Source organism: Lupinus angustifolius, chromosome LG16 (assembly GCF_001865875.1).
Source record: "Lupinus angustifolius cultivar Tanjil chromosome LG16, LupAngTanjil_v1.0, whole genome shotgun sequence".
Classification (NCBI taxonomy): domain Eukaryota; kingdom Viridiplantae; phylum Streptophyta; class Magnoliopsida; order Fabales; family Fabaceae; genus Lupinus; species Lupinus angustifolius.
Window position 1 is genome coordinate 13,699,650 of NC_032024.1, and position 20,051 is coordinate 13,719,700.

At 32.3% G+C, this 20,051-nt stretch overlaps 1 protein-coding gene across 1 annotated transcript; it reads left to right on the top strand.

The window, feature by feature from the left end:
* Positions 7,458-16,323, top strand: LOC109330306 (COP9 signalosome complex subunit 6a-like). Its single transcript, XM_019564450.1, has 9 exons — positions 7,458-7,899; positions 8,827-8,915; positions 10,265-10,358; positions 11,014-11,075; positions 11,188-11,266; positions 11,862-11,954; positions 13,985-14,085; positions 15,211-15,266; positions 15,983-16,323. Exons 1-9 carry the CDS (start codon positions 7,593-7,595, stop codon positions 16,062-16,064), a joined length of 963 nt encoding a protein of 320 aa, XP_019419995.1. The 5' UTR covers positions 7,458-7,592; the 3' UTR covers positions 16,065-16,323.

Here is a 20,051-nt window from a genome sequence, read left to right on the forward strand (position 1 = left end):
TATGGTTGCTTTTGATGAAGCAAATTTGGAACCTCCTCAAGACATAGTTGATGAAACCTTACCTACTCAAGATGAGTTAGTAATTCATGAAGGACAAACTCAAAACCCTCAAGAACATGGACAAGAGGTGCAAGAGCCTATAGCTTTGCGTAGATCCACTAGAGAAATGAGAAATGCAATTCTGGATGACTACATTTGCTTTCTCCTGGAACATGAGGGTGATGGCTTAATGGATAATGATTCATTAAATGTTCGCGAAGCCATCCAAAGTTCCAATTCAGAAAAGTGGATTGAAGCAATAAAAGATGAGTATAAATCCATGCAAGACAATAAAGTTTGGGAACTTGTCCCATTACCAGAAGGTAAGAAACCCATTGGTTGCAAATGGATTTTTAAGACCAAGCAGGATTCTAATGGTAATGTGCAGAGGTATAAGGCACGTCTTGTAGCTAAGAGTTTTACTCAGAAAGAAGGGATTGACTATGTGAATACCCAATTTTGTCCGGTCCAAAAATACTTAAAAAAAACCAAATTTTCAATAAATATTTTTGATATAAATTTCATCAACTCAAATATATATTTTATGTGAATCCGATTAGATTCCATGAATTGATTTTTGTTAGAAAAAGGGTAATCAAATCAAATAAATGAATTCATTAGCACTTAATGAATTTTATTTCAATTGATTCCATGGAAAATTATTTCCAACAAATAAAGAGATAAATGAGATATGAATAATTAATAAATGATCCATTTGAATGACAAATAAAATCAAATATTTTCATGATTATTATTGAAATTTGAAATTTGAATATTGAAAGCCATGAGAATAAAATCAAATATTTGTAATTCGATCTTTAATAATCATTATTATGGATATTTGAAAATATTTGGGTGTTGATTGATTTTTTTGCAATTTGGCCATGTGCTGGAATTAAATACACTGATTGAGTATGAAAATTTGGCTATTAAAACGTGCATTTAAGTGTGATAAAAATCAGATTGAAAAAAAATTATAATCCCTTAATGTTCTCCTAGGAATTAATTGGTGTTCATATGGCTTTGACTATAAATAGACGGGGTCTTCCCCTTAAGAGAAAAAAAAATCATAATCCCTTAATGTTCTCCTAGGAATTAATTGGTGTTCATATGACTTTGGCTATAAATAGATGGGGTCTTCCCCTTAAGAGGAAAAAAAGCCAAAAATGCTCATACCATTGTTTTCTTTCCTAACGGATCCACAATCTCCTAAACATCATCTTCCATACATAAAATCTATCATCCACAAAATCTCTCATCCACACCCACATCAAAATCTACTACATCACAACAATCATCTCAATCAAAAAATTCATTTTTCAATCATTTCTCTCTTCTCTACACATTATCTTTCACACATATTCATCCAACCAAAAACCAAGAAATCCACAATAATTCAATATCTCCCATACACAAGAACACCACCCAAAAAATGAGAAAAAATACAAAGAAACTCAAGAGGAATTATAATTGCATTAGTCTACATTCTAGAGAAGCTTCATATACATGTCCAAAGCGATGTCTCTGAGTCTGTGCTACACAAAGTCCCTACCGCCACTATATGTCTGCTTGCATTGGTTAGCCTTTTTTGCACCTTTTTCGTGTTGCAGCATTTCATTGTTGTTGGATTCGCTATGAGAGGTATGTAATTTTCATTACTTTCTTGTATAGTTGTTTTATTTTTGTTATCAATAATTGCATTAGTAATAATAATTATCACGATTGTAACATATAATTATAACTACATCAAAAAGGTAAATGCATAAACAATACACTCTTTGTATACATACTACAACATTTTTTAATAATAAATATTTTGTTTTGAAGCTTATATATCAATTTAAAACATATTAAAAAAAAACAAAACAACAAGCATCCATGAGTCAACAAAAAAATGAAATAATATTTAACTCAAATTGTAAGGTATGATACAGTGTCGGACGTAAGGGCTACACTTCACTTTCTTATGATTAATAGGACTAGTTATATTTTCACGTCTTAAAAAGATTTTATTTTTTAAATAAAAAAAACAAAAATTCGAATTTTCTAACCAAGTTTTAATATGAGATGCGGTATTGGACGTAAGGGCTATGTTTCGCTCATATTAAAAACAACAAGCATCCATGAGTCAACAAAAAAATGAAATAATATTTAACTCAAATTGTAAGGTATGATGCGGTGTCGGACGTAAGGGCTACACTTCACTTCCTTATGATTAATAGGACTAGTTATATTTTCACGTCTTAAAAAGATTTTATTTTTTAAATAAAAAAAAATTCAAATTTCTTAACCAAGTTTTAATATGAGATGCGGTATTGGACGTAAGGGCTATGCTTCGCTCATATTAAAAAACAGTTTTTTAAATAAAAAAACAAAAAAATGTAATTTTTTAACTAAGTTTTAATATGAGATGCAGTATTGGACATAAGGGCTATGCTTCACTCATTTTAAAAAATAATAGTTTAAATTTTAAATTTTTTAATAAATAAAATTAACCCAACCAAATAAGCTTTTTCTACCTGAAGAACTACGTAAGTCTTGATTCCCTTATAGGGATACGTAGGACTGGGGTCATTCTTGTCGGGCACAATAATAAAAACAATTTTTTTCTTCATAATAATTAATTAATTAATTAATCACACAATTAAATAAAATAATAATAACACAATTAATAATCCATGCAATATAATAGGGTACCGTTGAAACGGACAACTAGGATGCTAATACATTCCCTAGAGTGTAACCGACTCCCGAACCTGGATATCAAAGTCCAAGGCCCAATGTGATTGGGCCAAAAGATTTTTCTACATTTTTTGACTGAAAAAAATGTAGTGGCGACTCCAATGAGGTCGTGCAGCCGAAAATCGGGGCGCGACAGACTATAAAGAGACTTTCTCTCCAGTTTCATCGGAAGACTCTCTTAGTACAATCATGGCTCTTGTAGCACATTATGATTTGGAGCTTCATCAAATGGATGTCAAAACAGCTTTTATCAATGGAAACATCGATGAAAGGATTTATATGGTGCAACCAGAACACTTTGTGACGGGAGACCGAAACAATATGGTTTGCAAATTGACAAAATCCATCTATGGGCTAAAACAAGCGTCTCGTCAGTGGTACCACAAATTTGATGAGGTGGTTCTCTCTTTTGGTTTTGAGATGAATTCAGTCGAAGATTGTGTGTATCACAAGTTCAGTGGGAGCAAGTATATTTTCTTGCTCTTGTATGCAGATGACATATTGCTTTCCACTAATGATGTGGGTACCTTATTAGAAACCAAGACATTTCTATCAAGTAATTTTGAAATGAAGGATCCTGGTGAAGCTTCGTTTGTATTAGGAATCCAGATACACCGATACAGATCTCGGGGTATTCTTAGATTATCACAAGAGCTATAAAGAAAAGGTACTTAAAAGATATGGCATGTAGGACTGTAAAGCAATGGATATTCCAGTTGCTAAGGGAGACAAATTTAGTCTCAATCAGTGCCCTAAAGGAAATCTGGAAATTCAAGAAATGAAAAATATCCCTTATGCATCAGCTGTAGGGAGTCTTATGTATGCTCAAGTATGTACGCGTCTGGATATAGCGTTCATAGTTGGGGTTTTAGGCAGATATATGAGTAATCCAGGAATGGACCATTGGAAAGCAGCCAAAAGAGTCATGAGGCACTTAAAGGGAACAAAAGACTATATGCTCACATATAGGAGATCAGACCAATTAGAGATCATTGGGTATTCTGACTTTGATTTTGCGGGATGCCAAGATAGTAGACGATCTACTTCGGGCTATGTTTATCTGTTAGCTGGTGGTGCAGTTTCTTAGCTTTCTGCAAAGCAAAACCTTGTAGCTTCATCCACCATGGCAGCAGAATATATAGCATGTTATGAGGCATCACTTTAGTCATCATGGCTAAGGAATTTTATCACTGGGCTGCGGATTGTGGAAAGGATTGAAAGACCACTAAAGTTATACTGTGACAATAAATCAACTGTGTTGTTCTCCAACAACAATAGGAGTTCGGCAAAGTCGAAACACATCGACATTAAGTTCCTAGTTGTTAAGGAGAAGGTACAAAGTGGACAGCTTTCCATAGAACACTTAGGCACTAACTCCATGATTGCGGATCCTCTCACAAAAGCTATCACACCCAAGGTCTTTCATGAGCATGCTGCTCACATGGGTGTTCTATGGTGTGAGGATATTTTGGTTTAGTGGGAGTTAGAAAGTGCACACATTTTGTTATGTTCTATGTAATTTCAGTATTTTGTATGAATACTTTGTATTCAAACTTCAGTTGATTAATCATTCAGTTTGGTATTCTGTCATTATACTTTGTACAATAAGGTTTTATGTTATAGTTAAGGATCTCACTAAAGTTAAGTAGGACCAGTTGAAAATTGACATGTACAGATCATATTCATGTAATTTTCATGCTACACATTTCATGATGTATCTATGTCATTTAGTTGTGTCAATGTTGGTGATCATTGTTGAATTAGCCATGATTGATATGGCAAAGTTCACTGTGATTCGATATGGAGACAAGACTAATGGACGGGATAATTTGGGTATGCCTAAGTCATAATGACAATATTTAAGCGCGCATTACGGATAACACGTATGGAGAATCATATGTGTGACCAGTGGGAGATTGATAGAATTTCTGACAATTTACGGGTTACAAATATGTCTATAATTATGTTATGACCATTATGTAATTGGCCAAAATATAAATGATCTTCAGTAATTAATTTGGTGGCTAAGGTCATATCTGTCATGAAATAATTATAAGTGTAGATACCTTCGGACAATTTCTGATTTGATGAAGGGACTGAATCAGAATTATTGCAACTAAAGTAGTAACCACTACGGGATTACTTTTATGGGTTATGGTCCCAATTTGTAGAGCAACAGGTTTTCAAGTGTAAAAGTGGAGGAGAATAAGGTAGGATGAGAATAGTGTTATCCATGATGAGATAACACTATCCACTCATCCATAAGGCTTATAAGGCATAAGGATAAGTCTCCTCCAACCAATCTCAACACAACACACTAAAAGAGAACTAAGGCATTCTCTCATTCCCCTCTAGAGAGAAACTAAGGAAAACCATTCGCTGCTCTATCATCTGGAAGATCATCGCACCCTCATACATTCGAGATTCCAAAATGGCTCAACAAAGTATGTTCTTTATCTTCACCATGAACTCATTTGGGGTTTCTTAGGTCTGGGCTATGGATGTTCCGTTTGGGTGTATGTATGGGCATACACATTCGGTTGTGGGAACAAAGCATGGTCATAAGGACTTCCGTGTTTACTTTATGTATTCAGAATGGAGAAGAAATTCTCCAACATTATGTCATTTTGTGAAATCATGAACCCAAGTGAACCCATTACTTGCATCTTGTTATAATCGCTCTGTGGCAATCCATTGATTCTAGAAGGCCTGAGAAAGTGAGAATAGTTCCAAAGTCTAATTATTATAGGTCCAGTAGTCTTTGAGTTCACCACTCGATTCACCCTAGGAGATGCCCGTAAACATGCAAGTAAGTGATCTACAAATTTAAAGAATAAATACTGTTTATTTATTGCAAAGGAATAACCATATCCTATAATAAAAGAGATTACTCAAACATGTTTACAGTAGAAGTGATACATAACATAAGTCTAGATATAGAGATATACCTATAAATAAGGGAAAATAAAATAAAAATTATTCATGTATCCGTCCAACCGTTGTGTCACTAAATTGTGATATTGTAGGTTGTGCATTATAGTTTCATGATCACACTCCTCTACCATAAGTATCATTACATTGGAGACAATTCTGTTGGAGCTGTGAATATTCATACATGTGCGTGAGATTAATTCTCTCAGTATATATTTGTTCCATTCACAAGATTTGAATTCAAGGTCTTGCTTAAAGAGAATCAAACATATATATCACTTGAATCAACGTCTATCGGTAAACACTAATAAATTAATATATGATAAAAAATTAATGACACATTGTAATACCAAATCATTCCTAGAAGAGGATCTTATATACAACTTAGAGAAACAATTAAAAAGAAACGTGGTTAAAAATGAAATTAACCAAATATACTATATACTTTATATTTTAAGGCAAATAAATGTCATATATACATTTCAACAATAGTGTAATATCTATAGCTGCCCATATAAAAATTTAAGATTGTAAAATCTATATAATACCGGTGTAAAGATTTATGTATAATTTGTAAAATCTACTATTTATTTGTATTACTTTGTTCAAGAGTCAATAATAAATTAAACAAGATGAATGATATAATAACATTATATAAAACTTATACACTGTCTATATACATTTTTTTTCAAAATTTATACACAAACATTATATTATAGTAAAAATGTCAATGATATTTGAATATGAATGATAAATAATATACTATACAATTCCATATAAATAGAATTCAAATTCAAAATGTGCCACTTAAGATACATATTCACATCCAATATTGATATTAATGAACATCTTCTATCCTAAAATGTGTATAATTTTATGTGTCATTGTTTGTGAATTGTCAAAAAAATAATTAATTATTAATTTGTTGACTTAAATATATTTTTCAACTAATCATAGAGTATAAAATCTACACACCTTCAGTTTAAAGATTTATACACGTGCAATTCATCATTCATTGTTAATTTGAATTACTTTTTTTGAAAACTCAACAATAACTAAATATCAAAAATAAATTACACTGGCATTCTCTGAGCTTTAGTGAAATTACACAAACTATCCATCACTTTTCTACACCTACACAAACCCCTAATTTTTATACTTTTATTATACTGACTGCACTTGCATGAAAAATAAGTATAATATCTGAAACAAAAAATGTGATAAATGTAATTAAGTTAAATAAGATATGAAATATTATGGAGGCGATTCCAAATAATATATGAGTCAATACATCTTTATTATTTTTGATTCGTTACGATATAGTATAATAGCGATATAATTAATATCTCTTTATAATTGTTGATGCATTTTATAACAAAAAATAATGAAGATACATTGATTTATATAACATTTGGACTTGTCTCCACAATATATATTGTTTTATTTAACTTAATTACATTTATAACATTTTTTGTTTAAAATATTACACTTATTTCTTATTTAGATGTAGTCAATGTAATGAAAGTATAAAAAGTTAAGGATCAGGTAAGTGTAAAAAAGTGATGAGCAATTCGTATAATTTTACTAAAATTCAGAGGGTGGGGATGCTACTCAAATATTATTAAGGATAAAATGCAATGTATAACTGATACACTGTTAGAGTGTATTTTATTCAGATTAATGATAGAATGCAATATGTGCTATGGGCTAATGTTTTTTTTATTTTTACCCAAAGCTGATGTTAGATCAGATGCTGTTCCTCCAATAACTGTGATTTGACACTGTAGTATCTTCCACCATGCGCAAATTGTGAATCGATTCAATACTATTATTAAACCCTAAACAAATCACTTCAGCGCGATCATCGAATTGATTCAACCATGGCTTCCTCATCCAGCAGCGGTTTAACTTTCAAGCTTCACCCTTTGGTCATCGTTAACATCTCAGACCATTACACAAGGGTTAAGTCTCAGCTGAACCCACCAATCGCACCTCACAATACCACCACCACCACCACCGCCAATGGCGGCGACGCTGTCGCTTCTTCCGTTCCACCGCGGGTCTATGGCTGCGTCATAGGGGTGCAGAAGGGTCGCACCGTTGAAATCTTCAATAGCTTTGAGCTTCTCTATGATTCTTCCACTAATTCGCTTGATCGTCCGTTTCTCGAGAAGAAGCAAGAGCTCTGTTCAGTATTCCTTTACTATTCACTCTCTTTGTTTTTATTAGGGTTCTAATTTTGATGCAATTTTGAATTTGAGTTTTTTTGTTTGGGGTAGTGGGAGACCAAAAGAGAAACTATACTACTATATAGGCGAAATGTGAAAAATGATTTACATTTTAATGGTTTCTCTATAGGCATGAATGCATGATTTACACCACAATATTATGACATTGTTTTGGTTATGTAGTTGACATTGTTTAATCCATGTAGCTGACTAAATGTGATGGGGGGAATGCTTGGTTGTTAGTTTTGGGGAATGCTTGGTTGTTAGTTTTTTAGGTTTTTGAGAAAGGCCTTGATGTAACAATGGTGCGGTTTGTGTTTTTGTTTTGATGTGAAGTTGATTTCTGTAATTCTGACATATTAAAATGAGCATATTTTACCAACGCTTTTTTTCCAGTAGCGATGAGCTTGGTTCCCCTTAATCAAGTCTCATGAATAGAAAAAATAAGCACTGGGAGGATAATTTTCTGTTTTCATCGAGTAACCTCCTATCAATAGGTTGGAGACTAATTTGTCAAGGTATGGTCATGGCTTAAGCAGGGACCCTGTCAAATCTCAATAATATTTTTTTACATACTCAATGGTAAGGTTGTTGTCTAGTGGCCAAGAGGTAATTGATTCAAATCCTAGAAACAATATCTTCGTTTCGGGGGGGGGGATGTACATCTATCCTCCCCAGATCCCACTAGGTGATAGTCTCGTTCACATGGCTTCCCTTTTACACATGAATTTTGGGGAACTAACCCAAGCACCGAGAGCACTAGTTGGAACCCAAAGTGAATTTTGCATACTCGGAGTCTTGGACAAAAATAATCACATTTTCTATGTGAGATGTTTCATTTTCTTCTACTTTTTTGGCACAAATTTTTATTCAGTTGATTTTTCAGATAAGAAGGTTTTCCCAAACTTCTACATACTGGGATGGTATTCAACTGGGAGTGACGCAGAAGAATCAGATATGCTTATTCACAAAGCTGTAAGTTTTCATTGTTGCTGTGTTGCCTTACTCTTAATTTAAACTCACCTGTGATTTTTTCTATTTTTAAATCATTTTTTCTTTTGTAGCCAAACATGTGAATTTGTTTAGAGTTTGCAGTCATTTGCATTGGAGGATGTTGTGGTTATTATAATATTTTGCTTCGTTTTGCATTTCCATTTGTTAATCTTGCTGTGTTCATAGGTGGGTTCTTGGTATTTTTTACCGCTTGTGTTGCTTATTTAAGGTTTGAGTAGATGTTTTCAAGCTATTAAGTGCTTCATGCATTTGTGGGTTTTTGACATGGGTAGTCTTAGGTACACCAGCAGATCGCACTGGCACCACATAAATGTTTGATGTGGCAAAACATGACGAGGAAAGATTGTTGGAGTTATTATTAAGTGAAGTTGATAACACGTATGTGTTGCAGTGCCTCTGCATCGTAAGATTTATGCTCTGCTAACTAGAACAAACTTTGTTTCTCCTTGGCAAGAGATCAGCTTATATATCGTAGCCAATGACACAATTTATGGTGTGATCATCACACTCGTTTAGTAAATGTCATAGGCTAACCAAAGTCATTCTCAACATTGCTAAATTAGTAGCAAACTCTATGCTGCTAAAGATCTTAGGTTTTTTTACATAGCTTCTTGGTTCACCAATTCTTGTAATGAATTAACACAAACTCTTGCTTTATATTATTGTAAACATTGTTATTCTCCCTTTTAATCTTTCACTATATTGTCAAATGTTCAATTTACTTGGCTGGTGTCACTCCTGATTTTCTCATACTGATTTGCTTCAATATTTTTAATGCCTGGGTCTCTGGTCCAGGTCGATCAAGAAATTTAAGCAGTTATGAAAATAATACTTGTAGGGTAGAATAAGGATGTTTTGAGGACATTAAGAGTAGTGTTGTTCTTGTAAATATGTAACCCCTGTTGAAGGGAAATAGCTGCTGACTGAAGATGGTTATATTGGGAGATAAGATTTGATGAAGGAGTTTCTAGTTAGGGTAGGGTGCGTTCAAATTTTATTCAAAGCAGAAAGCTGGTTTGTTCACTGGCACTGTCTGTGGTGATTGGAGGCTCTGATTTTGCAAACAGCCTCTGGGATTTGTGGGTGGAGGTTTCTCTTTTCCTATTTTATTTTTCTCTTGCTTTCCTTCTACTCTCTTCCATGTTCTTTTTTCTTTCTTTGATGTCTCTGTTTGGATGTTATATTTAGGTACACATATTAAGTTACATTTTGTACTTTTTAAATTTGAAATTCTCTTCCTCTGATTGTGAAAAAAAAATGCACTGGGTTACTTTAATTTCTTATTATTTCTTATACCCATGCTGTAACAGTTGATGGATATCAATGAAAGTCCGGTTTATCTTCTTCTCAATCCTTCAATCAATCATTCTCAGAAGGATCTCCCAGTCAGTATTTTCGAAAGTGGTATGTAATCTCCATGATTGGGTCATCTGGTTTGTCATTATTCTTTCAACTGTTGCTCAGGTGGAGGAGCATCCTCATGCAATGGGATCTTAAACATTAGTTGTAGAGTAGTTTGGGCGGAGGCAGAGATTTTAATATACCCATTCAGTAACAAGGAAATGGGTTCAGACGTTCAGTTAATTGTACTGCATTTTTATTCTTATTTTCACTACAGATATACCTATTTTGGCACAGAACTAATATTTTGTCCTGCATAAGTATATCTTTCTAATAAGTTTTCTAATGCAATAATCTTTTTTGGCCTACATATTTGGGTGGCTTGTGAAATGTATTTACAATCAGCAAACTGATAAATATAATTTCTTCTAATATTGCTCATACATCCTAATATAGCTCATACTTGAAGTCCCTGGACCATAAGTTGTTGACACTAGCATCTTGCTACATAGTAGAATCATAGTTTTTTTATCTGTATCAAGACATCTCTGTTATAGTCTAAATAGCCAAACGCATTTTGACTTTTTGATTTTCTACTTTAAAAAAAAATAAGAATCCTGTATTCTTGTTTTTTCTTTGTTGGTCAAATTTTTGTTGTATTTTTGCCTTCTTATTGTACCTAGGCAATGAATTATCTTGCTTGCTATTGCATATACAGAACTGCATGTCATAGATGGGATTCCACAACTTATCTTTGTTCGCTCAAGTTATACTATTGAGGTTGGCTTTTTATGACTCTGCTTTTATCTCTTTTCACATTCTAAACCATTGTTCCTCAATAAATGATTGAGCTGTTAACCTCTTCCCGCTCTTGATACTTGCTCTGGTGAAGACTGTTGAAGCAGAACGGATCTCTGTTGATCATGTTGCTCATCTTAAGCCATCTGATGGTGGTTCAGCTGCTACACAATGTGAGTGTTTTTTCTTAATTCTTGCTTCCAATATATTTTGTGCTCTTCATTCATCCTATTTTTGAAGAACAGAATCATTTCCTCTCTGTGATTTAACTATATTTAAGTATGCCTATGTCATATTCTTCTATCAAACTTCATATAACTTGTCTCAAGTGTGGATAAAATGAGGAGGCTTGCGTTATGCAGTTAATGTAAAATTATCAACTCGTATACTCAGGTCCTTTATATAAGACCCTTTTGGGACCAAAACAAAACTCCTTAAGGGTCTTATAAAAAGGACGAAGGGGAGTACGGCATTGATCAGCAAAGTCCAATATAGACTTCAGTGAGAAAAGTGGATTAACTGGGAAGATATTTAAATTGAAAGGGGTAGAGGAAAGCCTAATAATGTAACCCGGAAAAATATATATAATAGTACTCAACTACTAAAACTCTTAATTGACACAAAGAAGGCTTCTTTTTCCTCCATCACTCAAGTTTACTGTTATTTGGGTTTTTGAGGGTGTGTCAATTAATGCATGTAACTGACCCTACTTATTGGTTCTTTTAGCTTCATATGATATCGTTATACCCTGTGGTTTTATATTTGCAGTGGCTGCTCACCTTACTGGTATACACAGTGCTATCAAAATGCTTCATAGTAGAATTAAGGTGTTACATCACTATCTTCTTGCAATGCAAAAAGGTATGAGAGGATAACCTTTTTAGTAACTAGCATTTAATTATGAGATATTCAGTATTTGTCATTTGAAATCTTTTCTTAATTTTATAGAAAAATTACTCTTCTGATTTTGAAATCTGAAGTCTTTTAATTTTCTTATCCTCTGATAATACATATTATTTAAAGAAAAGGTTAGATAGATACAAGATCCAACAACAGCAAACACTAAAGCTTTTTCCAAGTAGGTGTTAGATAAATGAAAGATGAGTATACAATGTAATGTGTAGTAATATATGAAGCCCACATACTCTAAAAATGGAAAAGTATCCATCCTATCTTGAATTTAAAAAAATTCACCTATCCCCATATTCACATCGTAGTGTACCTTGTCCTACTATGAATACGGGCTACATGGGTAGTAATAAATGTATGACAGTCTGAATTTTACACAACAGACACTGGCAAATATATCTTTGGCACGTGGTACTAGCTTAATAGGTTTGAGATCAACTACAACAATCAAGCCTTAATCCCACTAGGTGGGATTGACCACATAGATCGAATGAATGCTCTATCGTAAAAAATATCCATTGACAAAACATTAATTTCTAAATCTTTCATGACCATTTCGCCTATGGTTTTTCTTGGTCTCTCTTTTCTTCTAGGAATTAGATCAACCTTCATTTGATCTACTCTTCTTATTGAGGCTTATAATGCGCATGTCTGAAGTCCAAACCATCTAAGATGCTATTCTACCATCTTTTATACAATAGGAGCTACTACAACTTTGTCATTCTTCTCTAGTGTATCCACTCATCCAACGCTACATTCTCATTTATGCTACATGGAGTTTATATTCTTGTTGACATTTTACCGCCCAATATCCAATCCTATATAACATCGCAGATCTTATAGTGTTGCGGCAAAACTTCCCGTTAATCTTGAGTGACACATTTTTATCACATATGACATCTGAACCATCCGCCATTTTATTATCTCGCTTGAATCTTGTGATTTACATCTCTTTCTACTTCCCATTGTGTTATATTATTGACCCGAGATACTTAAAATATAATGATTTGTGGTATGGAACTTAAACTCCATATACCCAGTCTTTGACTTATATGAAAGTCATGTGCTTCTAAAATTTGTGTCCACATTTCTAGGTTCCCATTTAATTCCTCTCTCAAGTCTCCAACTATGATAATATCATTCACAAAAAACATATATTGTGGCACCGATTCTTGGATATGCTCAATAAGCACATACAATGTCAATGTAAACAAGTAGGGCTCAATGTTGACCCTTGATGTAGTCCTATGGCAATAGGAAAATCTTTTGAGACTCCATCTTGTGTGTTCTTACACTGGTCTTGACTCCATCATACATATCCTTGATTACTTGAACCTAGGCAATTCGAACAGCTTTCTTCACTAGAGTTTTCCACAGCACCTTGTCATACACATTCCCTAAATCAATCAAAACCATATACAAGACCCTTTGGTTCCTTCGGTATTGTCACACCAAGTATATAGCCTCCATGGCCAACCTCCCCGGCATAAAACCAAATTGATTTTCAGTGATACACGTCTCTTATGTCAGCCTTTACTCAATTATCTTCTCCCATAGATTCATAGTACGGCTCATGAGCTTAACCCCCTTGAGATCACATCCTGACAGAAAATTGTAATAGACTAATGGTGGAGTGAAACTTCAGTACTAGTATTTTTCTATACATCCGTCTACCATCTATGTATGTACATTTCTACCAGTGCTAGTAAACTAGTTCTTCAGTTATGATATCACATTTTGAAAAAAAAGATTAATGTGCACTGAGTTTTTCTACATCAGAAATCCAGATTAACCTGTGGGCATGGTTATATAGCTATTTATATTTCATAAACCACAGTTTCAAAACGGAGTAATAGTTGCTCCGATTCTGTGGGCAGTATTTCCGTTCCTGCTTCAACCATAATTCCATAAATTATACAGGGTATGCATATTTTGAAACCCCCATAAATAGCTATAATTTGAATGTTTTGTTTAAAATTCAGGTGATGTTCCTTGTGAGAATTCACTGTTAAGACAAGTGTCAAGTCTCCTGAGAAGATTGCCTGCTATTGAATCTGGAAAATTTCAAGATGATTTCTTGATGGTGAGTGTGTTCCTTTCTGGAATTTGTAGTGGCATGCCTTGTCTTTCTTCACCCTGCTGTTTTTTTGGTGTGGAAATATACTTCACAAGTGATGGGGAGCAAGTGTTCATAAGCTTGGTTCTGTACTAGATAGTTTTTTGAGTGTCTATAATTTCTTCTATATAGTATATAGTTTTTGTAATTACTTATTTTGAATTATTGATGCAAATTTTGTGAACTGGGATTGACCACTCTTGTTGGAGCTGGAGAGTGTGTGCTTGTCGGTTGCTAATCAATTAGTGGTGAATGTAGAAGGAACCCTATAGTCACTTTTTTATTTTTTGGAATGGTTGAGTACAACGAGAATTTAAGTGAACATTATACTTATTATGGAAAAGGTTTCTTAGCTTGATTGCCGTATCATCTTTAAAACTGGCATCACCCCTTTCCAAGTTGAAAAATGACACTTCTGTTTTTTTTCTGGGCTTCAATTGATATATAAGGCTTCGGACTCCCTGTCATTATTAACTATTCCTACAAATGTGAAGGCATGGGGAAGGATGTCCTACCAAATAAGTATCTTGATGGGTCATCTGGTGCTGGAAAATCTGAAGTTTGGTTGGTAGCCAAAATTTATTCCATGGTAAAGAAAACAGGAGCCTCAGCACGAGACTTCCATCTAGTGAGATCTGGTCTTGATTATATGCCATTTCCTTAGGATAGTGTTTTTGCTTTGACGCCCTGCTTATTTTTTTCAAGCGAATTTCTTCTGATGATATAGGAATGTTGGACTGCTTTGTTATATTTTTGAGCTACTTTGGTCAATGTTCTCTTTCAGCTTTTCTTCATTGAAGGATTTCGTTTCTCCCCCATATGTACTTTTTTATCATTCAACTGCAAGGTGTGGGACTTCGTCCCATGTCAGAAGTATTGGACCTCGCTGCGGGGTATATATGACCTTGGGTTCTTTGACCAAATGACTAGTTTTTGTGGTAATTGTACCAAGAAAATTTTTGGCACAAGAAAATTGTAGAGTGAAGGTTTTTATGATATGGTTTCATGCTGCTGCAATATGATATCTTAGCTAGGATTTGGGCATAATATCAAAATTATGATAGTCTAAATGATATCTTCTTTTCCTTGTAGGAATACAATGACACCTTATTGATTAGTTACCTTGCCATGCTGACCAACTGCTCAAGGTATGTGATTCTTACATTTATTGCCTTAGTCCTTGTTTTCTTTTAGCCTTAATATTTGTAGTTGAATTTCTTTCTTTATAATAAAAATGCTCCAAGTTTGATTCTTCTAGCCAAATTACCCTGAGACTGGCAGAACCAGTTTTGACAGTTATATAAAGAAGCTAATTAGTAGAATGTCCCTTTCAAATAGCAGTTTGTCTTTGATTTTACTCAGCATGTCATTCCCTATACATACATAATTACGTCCCCTAGGACGATCAAAAGCTTCTTTAGTCAGAGGTACATAGTACATACTAAGGGAAGGAGTGATTCATTTTAGTTATATCTTCAGTTCATATATCTAAATATGATCTAAATCCTGCAATAATTTTGGAAAAAAGACAACCAAGTTTATTCCCCGGAGTGGTTTTTTGTATGCCAGGATACACTCATGAAGCCTCATTTACCATAATTCCTTCTTATTAGTCTCCACGCCCTTGATCTTCCTCTTTAAAGGTCATTGTCTGTGATTTCACATCATATATACAACAACTAAGTCTTAGTTTCATTATGTGGGGTTTGCTATATGGATCGAACGATATCATAATGTTATGTTTATCGATTTCATGTCATATATGAGAGGAAAAAATGAACACTATTTGAGTTCAGTTTAGAAATGGTACCTTGTACATGTGTGTTATTAATAGGTGTTCTTTCTTTTTCTTGTCTTCATGTAGTGCTACAAATGATCTGGTGGACAAATTCAATACTGCATATGACAGGCATAGCAGAAGGGGTGGACGAACTGCTTTTATGTGAAAACTGTTTGGTTGCTCATTACTTTTTATCTTGCAGCCTCAAAGCACTTTACCTTTAGGCATATCTTTTTTGCTGGTTAGGCATTGGTTATTCAAGCTTGGCATCGCTTGGATTTGAAGAGAGAGAATAGAAAGAAAGTAAAAATGTAGAAAACGATCCAACGAAAAAAAAGTATATATTTTTCTGCATTTCTAGTAACAAATCGTTTGCAAGATGAGATAAAAGGGTTCAAGACATTATGTGAATTTCCATTATGATTTTTGTTGAGTCACCACCCACCAATTTTCTTGTTTATTTGGTCCAAATTCAGCCCGAGTGATGATTCTTTTGCATATCATGTCAGCATTTGAACGGAACATATTGTGGAGAAATTACTTTGTTCCAAAACTTGAACGAATTTGTAGTTATTTTGCTAAAAACAAATTATATGACAGACAATTTCTTTTGAATATAAGTGATTATCTGGGGAACATGCATGTACTCGTACCCACAAAAAGATACGTATGAATACGTGTAAGCAATGTTTGTCTCCAACCCATTGTCATCCCACAAAAAGGGATTTTATTTTATTGGTATACCATTATTTTGGCTTCTACATCTGTTTTAAATTGTAGTTACTCAGTTTGTGGTTATTGCGATTTTTTATTAAAAAAATATTTTTGAGTTTGATGCGGTCAGATATGCTTAAATGTAATTGTGTTGTAATTGTGTCATTGTGACAGTATCACACTGCAGGGACTCAGGCGCCCTTTCACTTTGGGAACCATGGCCCTTAGACCAGGCAGTTAGACATTGCAAAACTGACGTGGTTAGTGGTTGGGTTTCACTCTAGCGAGATATTAAACGCAAGAGGGAGAGAGGAACAATGATAGTAGGGGCTAGGGGTAAGAATGAGTTGAGTAAAATTGTCTCTTATTAGACTTTAAATGTTGGTCAGATTATTATTTTAAACCCGAACATAGATCTGAAGGTTAATCGGGTCTCAAATGTTGATGATATCATCTTTTGAACCCGAACTTGACCTAATACCTAATTGAATATAATACACATCCTTTTAGATAAAAATTTCTCAATATTACTTATTATTGTACATACATAATTTGTTATATGAAATGATATATATGTAGATAATGTTTTAATTATTTACATATAGAGTTTAAAATCTATAGTGTAAAGTTTTTGACATTGTCAGTATATCATTCACTGTTGATTTGTATTATGTTTGTTTGAGAGTCAATGATAGTTAACATGTAAATGGTGGATGATGTGAAAATATGAATGGTGGATGACAATGTAAAAAACACTTACATTGTCAGTATACACATATTAAATCCTTATATATATATGTGTGTATATATAATGAAAAATTAGGGAATCGATAACATGTGGATCAAAGAGATGTTATTGCTCTGTACAAAATTAAATATACACATATAAACATGACAAATAATGATGATAGATTGAGTCATGTTTGTCTTTTAGTCGACCATAAATATTGCTCATAAATCCATAATAACAGGCAGTGATTAGAAGTGAATGGATTTTTTTGACTAGGAAGAGAGTGAGTGAGTGACTAAGGAAAAAAAGTTATATTCTTTTTGTTATCTTTTTATCCTTTCTATTTGCTTCATATAATCCACATGAACATTAATAGAGTAGAGGAGGCAATAATATTAAATAAAAAGCCGATGTTAATTTATATGGCGTGGAACCAAATATATCCTCTTGTTATAATATGACTCAGATTTATAGAGAGCTATAATGTTCTTTTAATAGATTTTTTGGGTACATTGCAAAGCTAGAAAGAGAGAGTAACTAAAGCAAGGGGAACAAGTCCAACTCATGCTGAGGTCATCTACTAGTAGAGTATCCCATAAATAATATAAAGATTTATTATTATAACTATGGAAACACATTTCAACATAAAACATTTATATATAATTACTAATTTTAAAAGATGTTATTAAATTTGAATGGACAATTTAATTGCTTAGATCAATTAGACCTCACATACATCTCTTTCAATTTGATATTTGATTAGAATATCATACATTGGATAATAGTGAAAAAATAATGGATTTTCTTAATTTTTGAAATTGTATTAATCATATTTAGCAAATATAATTGAGGATCACATTCCATTTAATGCAACTATTTTATAATCTATATCTTTTACCTACTATTTCTTTGTAAAAATTTAAGGTAATGTATGTTGTAGGAATTGATGACACTAGACAAATTGTTGAAATATATTTTGGGTTAATATTCTATACGGTTATTAGTTAGTTTAAATCTATTTGCCTTATATAACAAGTAATCATTTTATATTTAATTTTTATGATTAAAATATGTATAAAATAATTTAGTTAGTTATGAATCACGTAGAGTTATGTCTTTCGTATTTTCTATATAATAAGTTGTTTAGTTTTTTTTGTAATTTAATTTAACTCAACTCCATTTAATATCATTCAATTTGTTGAATTCATTGAACTTTATTCATTCAATGAATGAGTTTCACGCTATTTGATTTCTAATAACAATATTATTTAAACTCAAAATAAACAATAAAATTGTGAAATTATTGATGAAAATAATATTATTTTTACAATGTTTCAATTAAAAACTACCGGATATAATGTGACCTTTGAAGATAAACTAATGAAAATTATTCTTTTTTATAGTTAAAGTTTTTGATGGTTAAGGAAAAGAAAATTGTGTAAATATTTGGGTTTGAACAACATTTGTAATCCAAAAAAAATATTATTATTATATAATATAATATTTGGTATCGCATATTTAAAATATTTATTATATTATTTTTGTAAAATTTACCAAATAACTAAAATATAAATCAATTAAATAAATTTATGAACAAAAGTTAAGGAATACACGTGCAAATTATATTTTTCAAATTCTTAATATTAACCCGTCCAAAATTTATTACAAATGATATGTTATCCTAATAAATTAATTTATAAAATTTCTTATCCATATAAAAATACATGTCTCATGTTTAGATCAATTATCAATGAGAAGAATTTGCGAGTCAATTATTTTATGAAGGTTTATCATTTTTTATACGAAAATGGTAAAATAAAGTATGGAGATATTATTAAAATCTCATTTTTTTTCCCCTATCTTATTCAACTCAAAATGAAAGAGGACTAAAAATTGACAACAACCGTTCATTTTACTGGATGGGGTTGAGAGGGTCACTCCAGAGCAGAGTTTATTTTATCTCATAAGTAAGTTTGTATTAATGAAGAGTAAATACTCATTTAATATAAATATAAACGAGAGTTTGTATCATTAATCTTAAGCTTTACATAATTAGTATAAAATTTATATTTAGTAATTTTACTTAAAATTCAATAATAAATGAGAACTAATGATGTATTGAAGTGTAAAAAATCTTACATTATTACAACATAAAATATTTTCTATATAAATAAGAAAACATACAATATTACTGTGATTATAATTTTGGGATATTTTTATAGAGAAGATAATTCATGTACCTACCATATCAAAGTTTTTTTTTAAATTATTAGTTTTTTTTATACTACCAAATATATCATCTCACATTTTCGATAAGAAATTAATATCTTATAGGGTTGACAATTATCTTTTCTAACATGTGTCACTCTCAAGAATCAAACTCTTAACCTTTTGGTCATCCTAGAAATCTGATGAGAGCTTATACCACTAGCTTAACACTTTGTTGATTATTAGTTAAATATTTATATAATATTAGTATTTTAGACTATCCATTCATGTGTGTATTACTTTTCTGTTAATACATGATATGTTGGAATGATAATATAAAACTTTTTTATTCTTTCAATATATAAATATTATACTACTATATTAATTCTCATTCTCTTTTAAATAAAATGAACAAAAATATTAAACTTAAAATTATTTAGAATATAATATTTATGTATTATTAATATAAATATTTATATATTCTTAATATATTTGTTACCA

Bases quoted from the DNA above. Each gene is read 5' to 3' on its own strand.
- LOC109330306 (XM_019564450.1), top strand. From the start codon at position 7,593: ATGGCTTCCTCATCCAGCAGCGGTTTAACTTTCAAGCTTCACCCTTTG. The intron at 7,900-8,826 runs GTTCAGTATTCC...TTGATTTTTCAG, and splicing joins CGAGAAGAAGCAAGAGCTCT to ATAAGAAGGTTTTCCCAAAC. The intron at 11,076-11,187 runs GTTGGCTTTTTA...GCTCTGGTGAAG, and splicing joins GCTCAAGTTATACTATTGAG to ACTGTTGAAGCAGAACGGAT.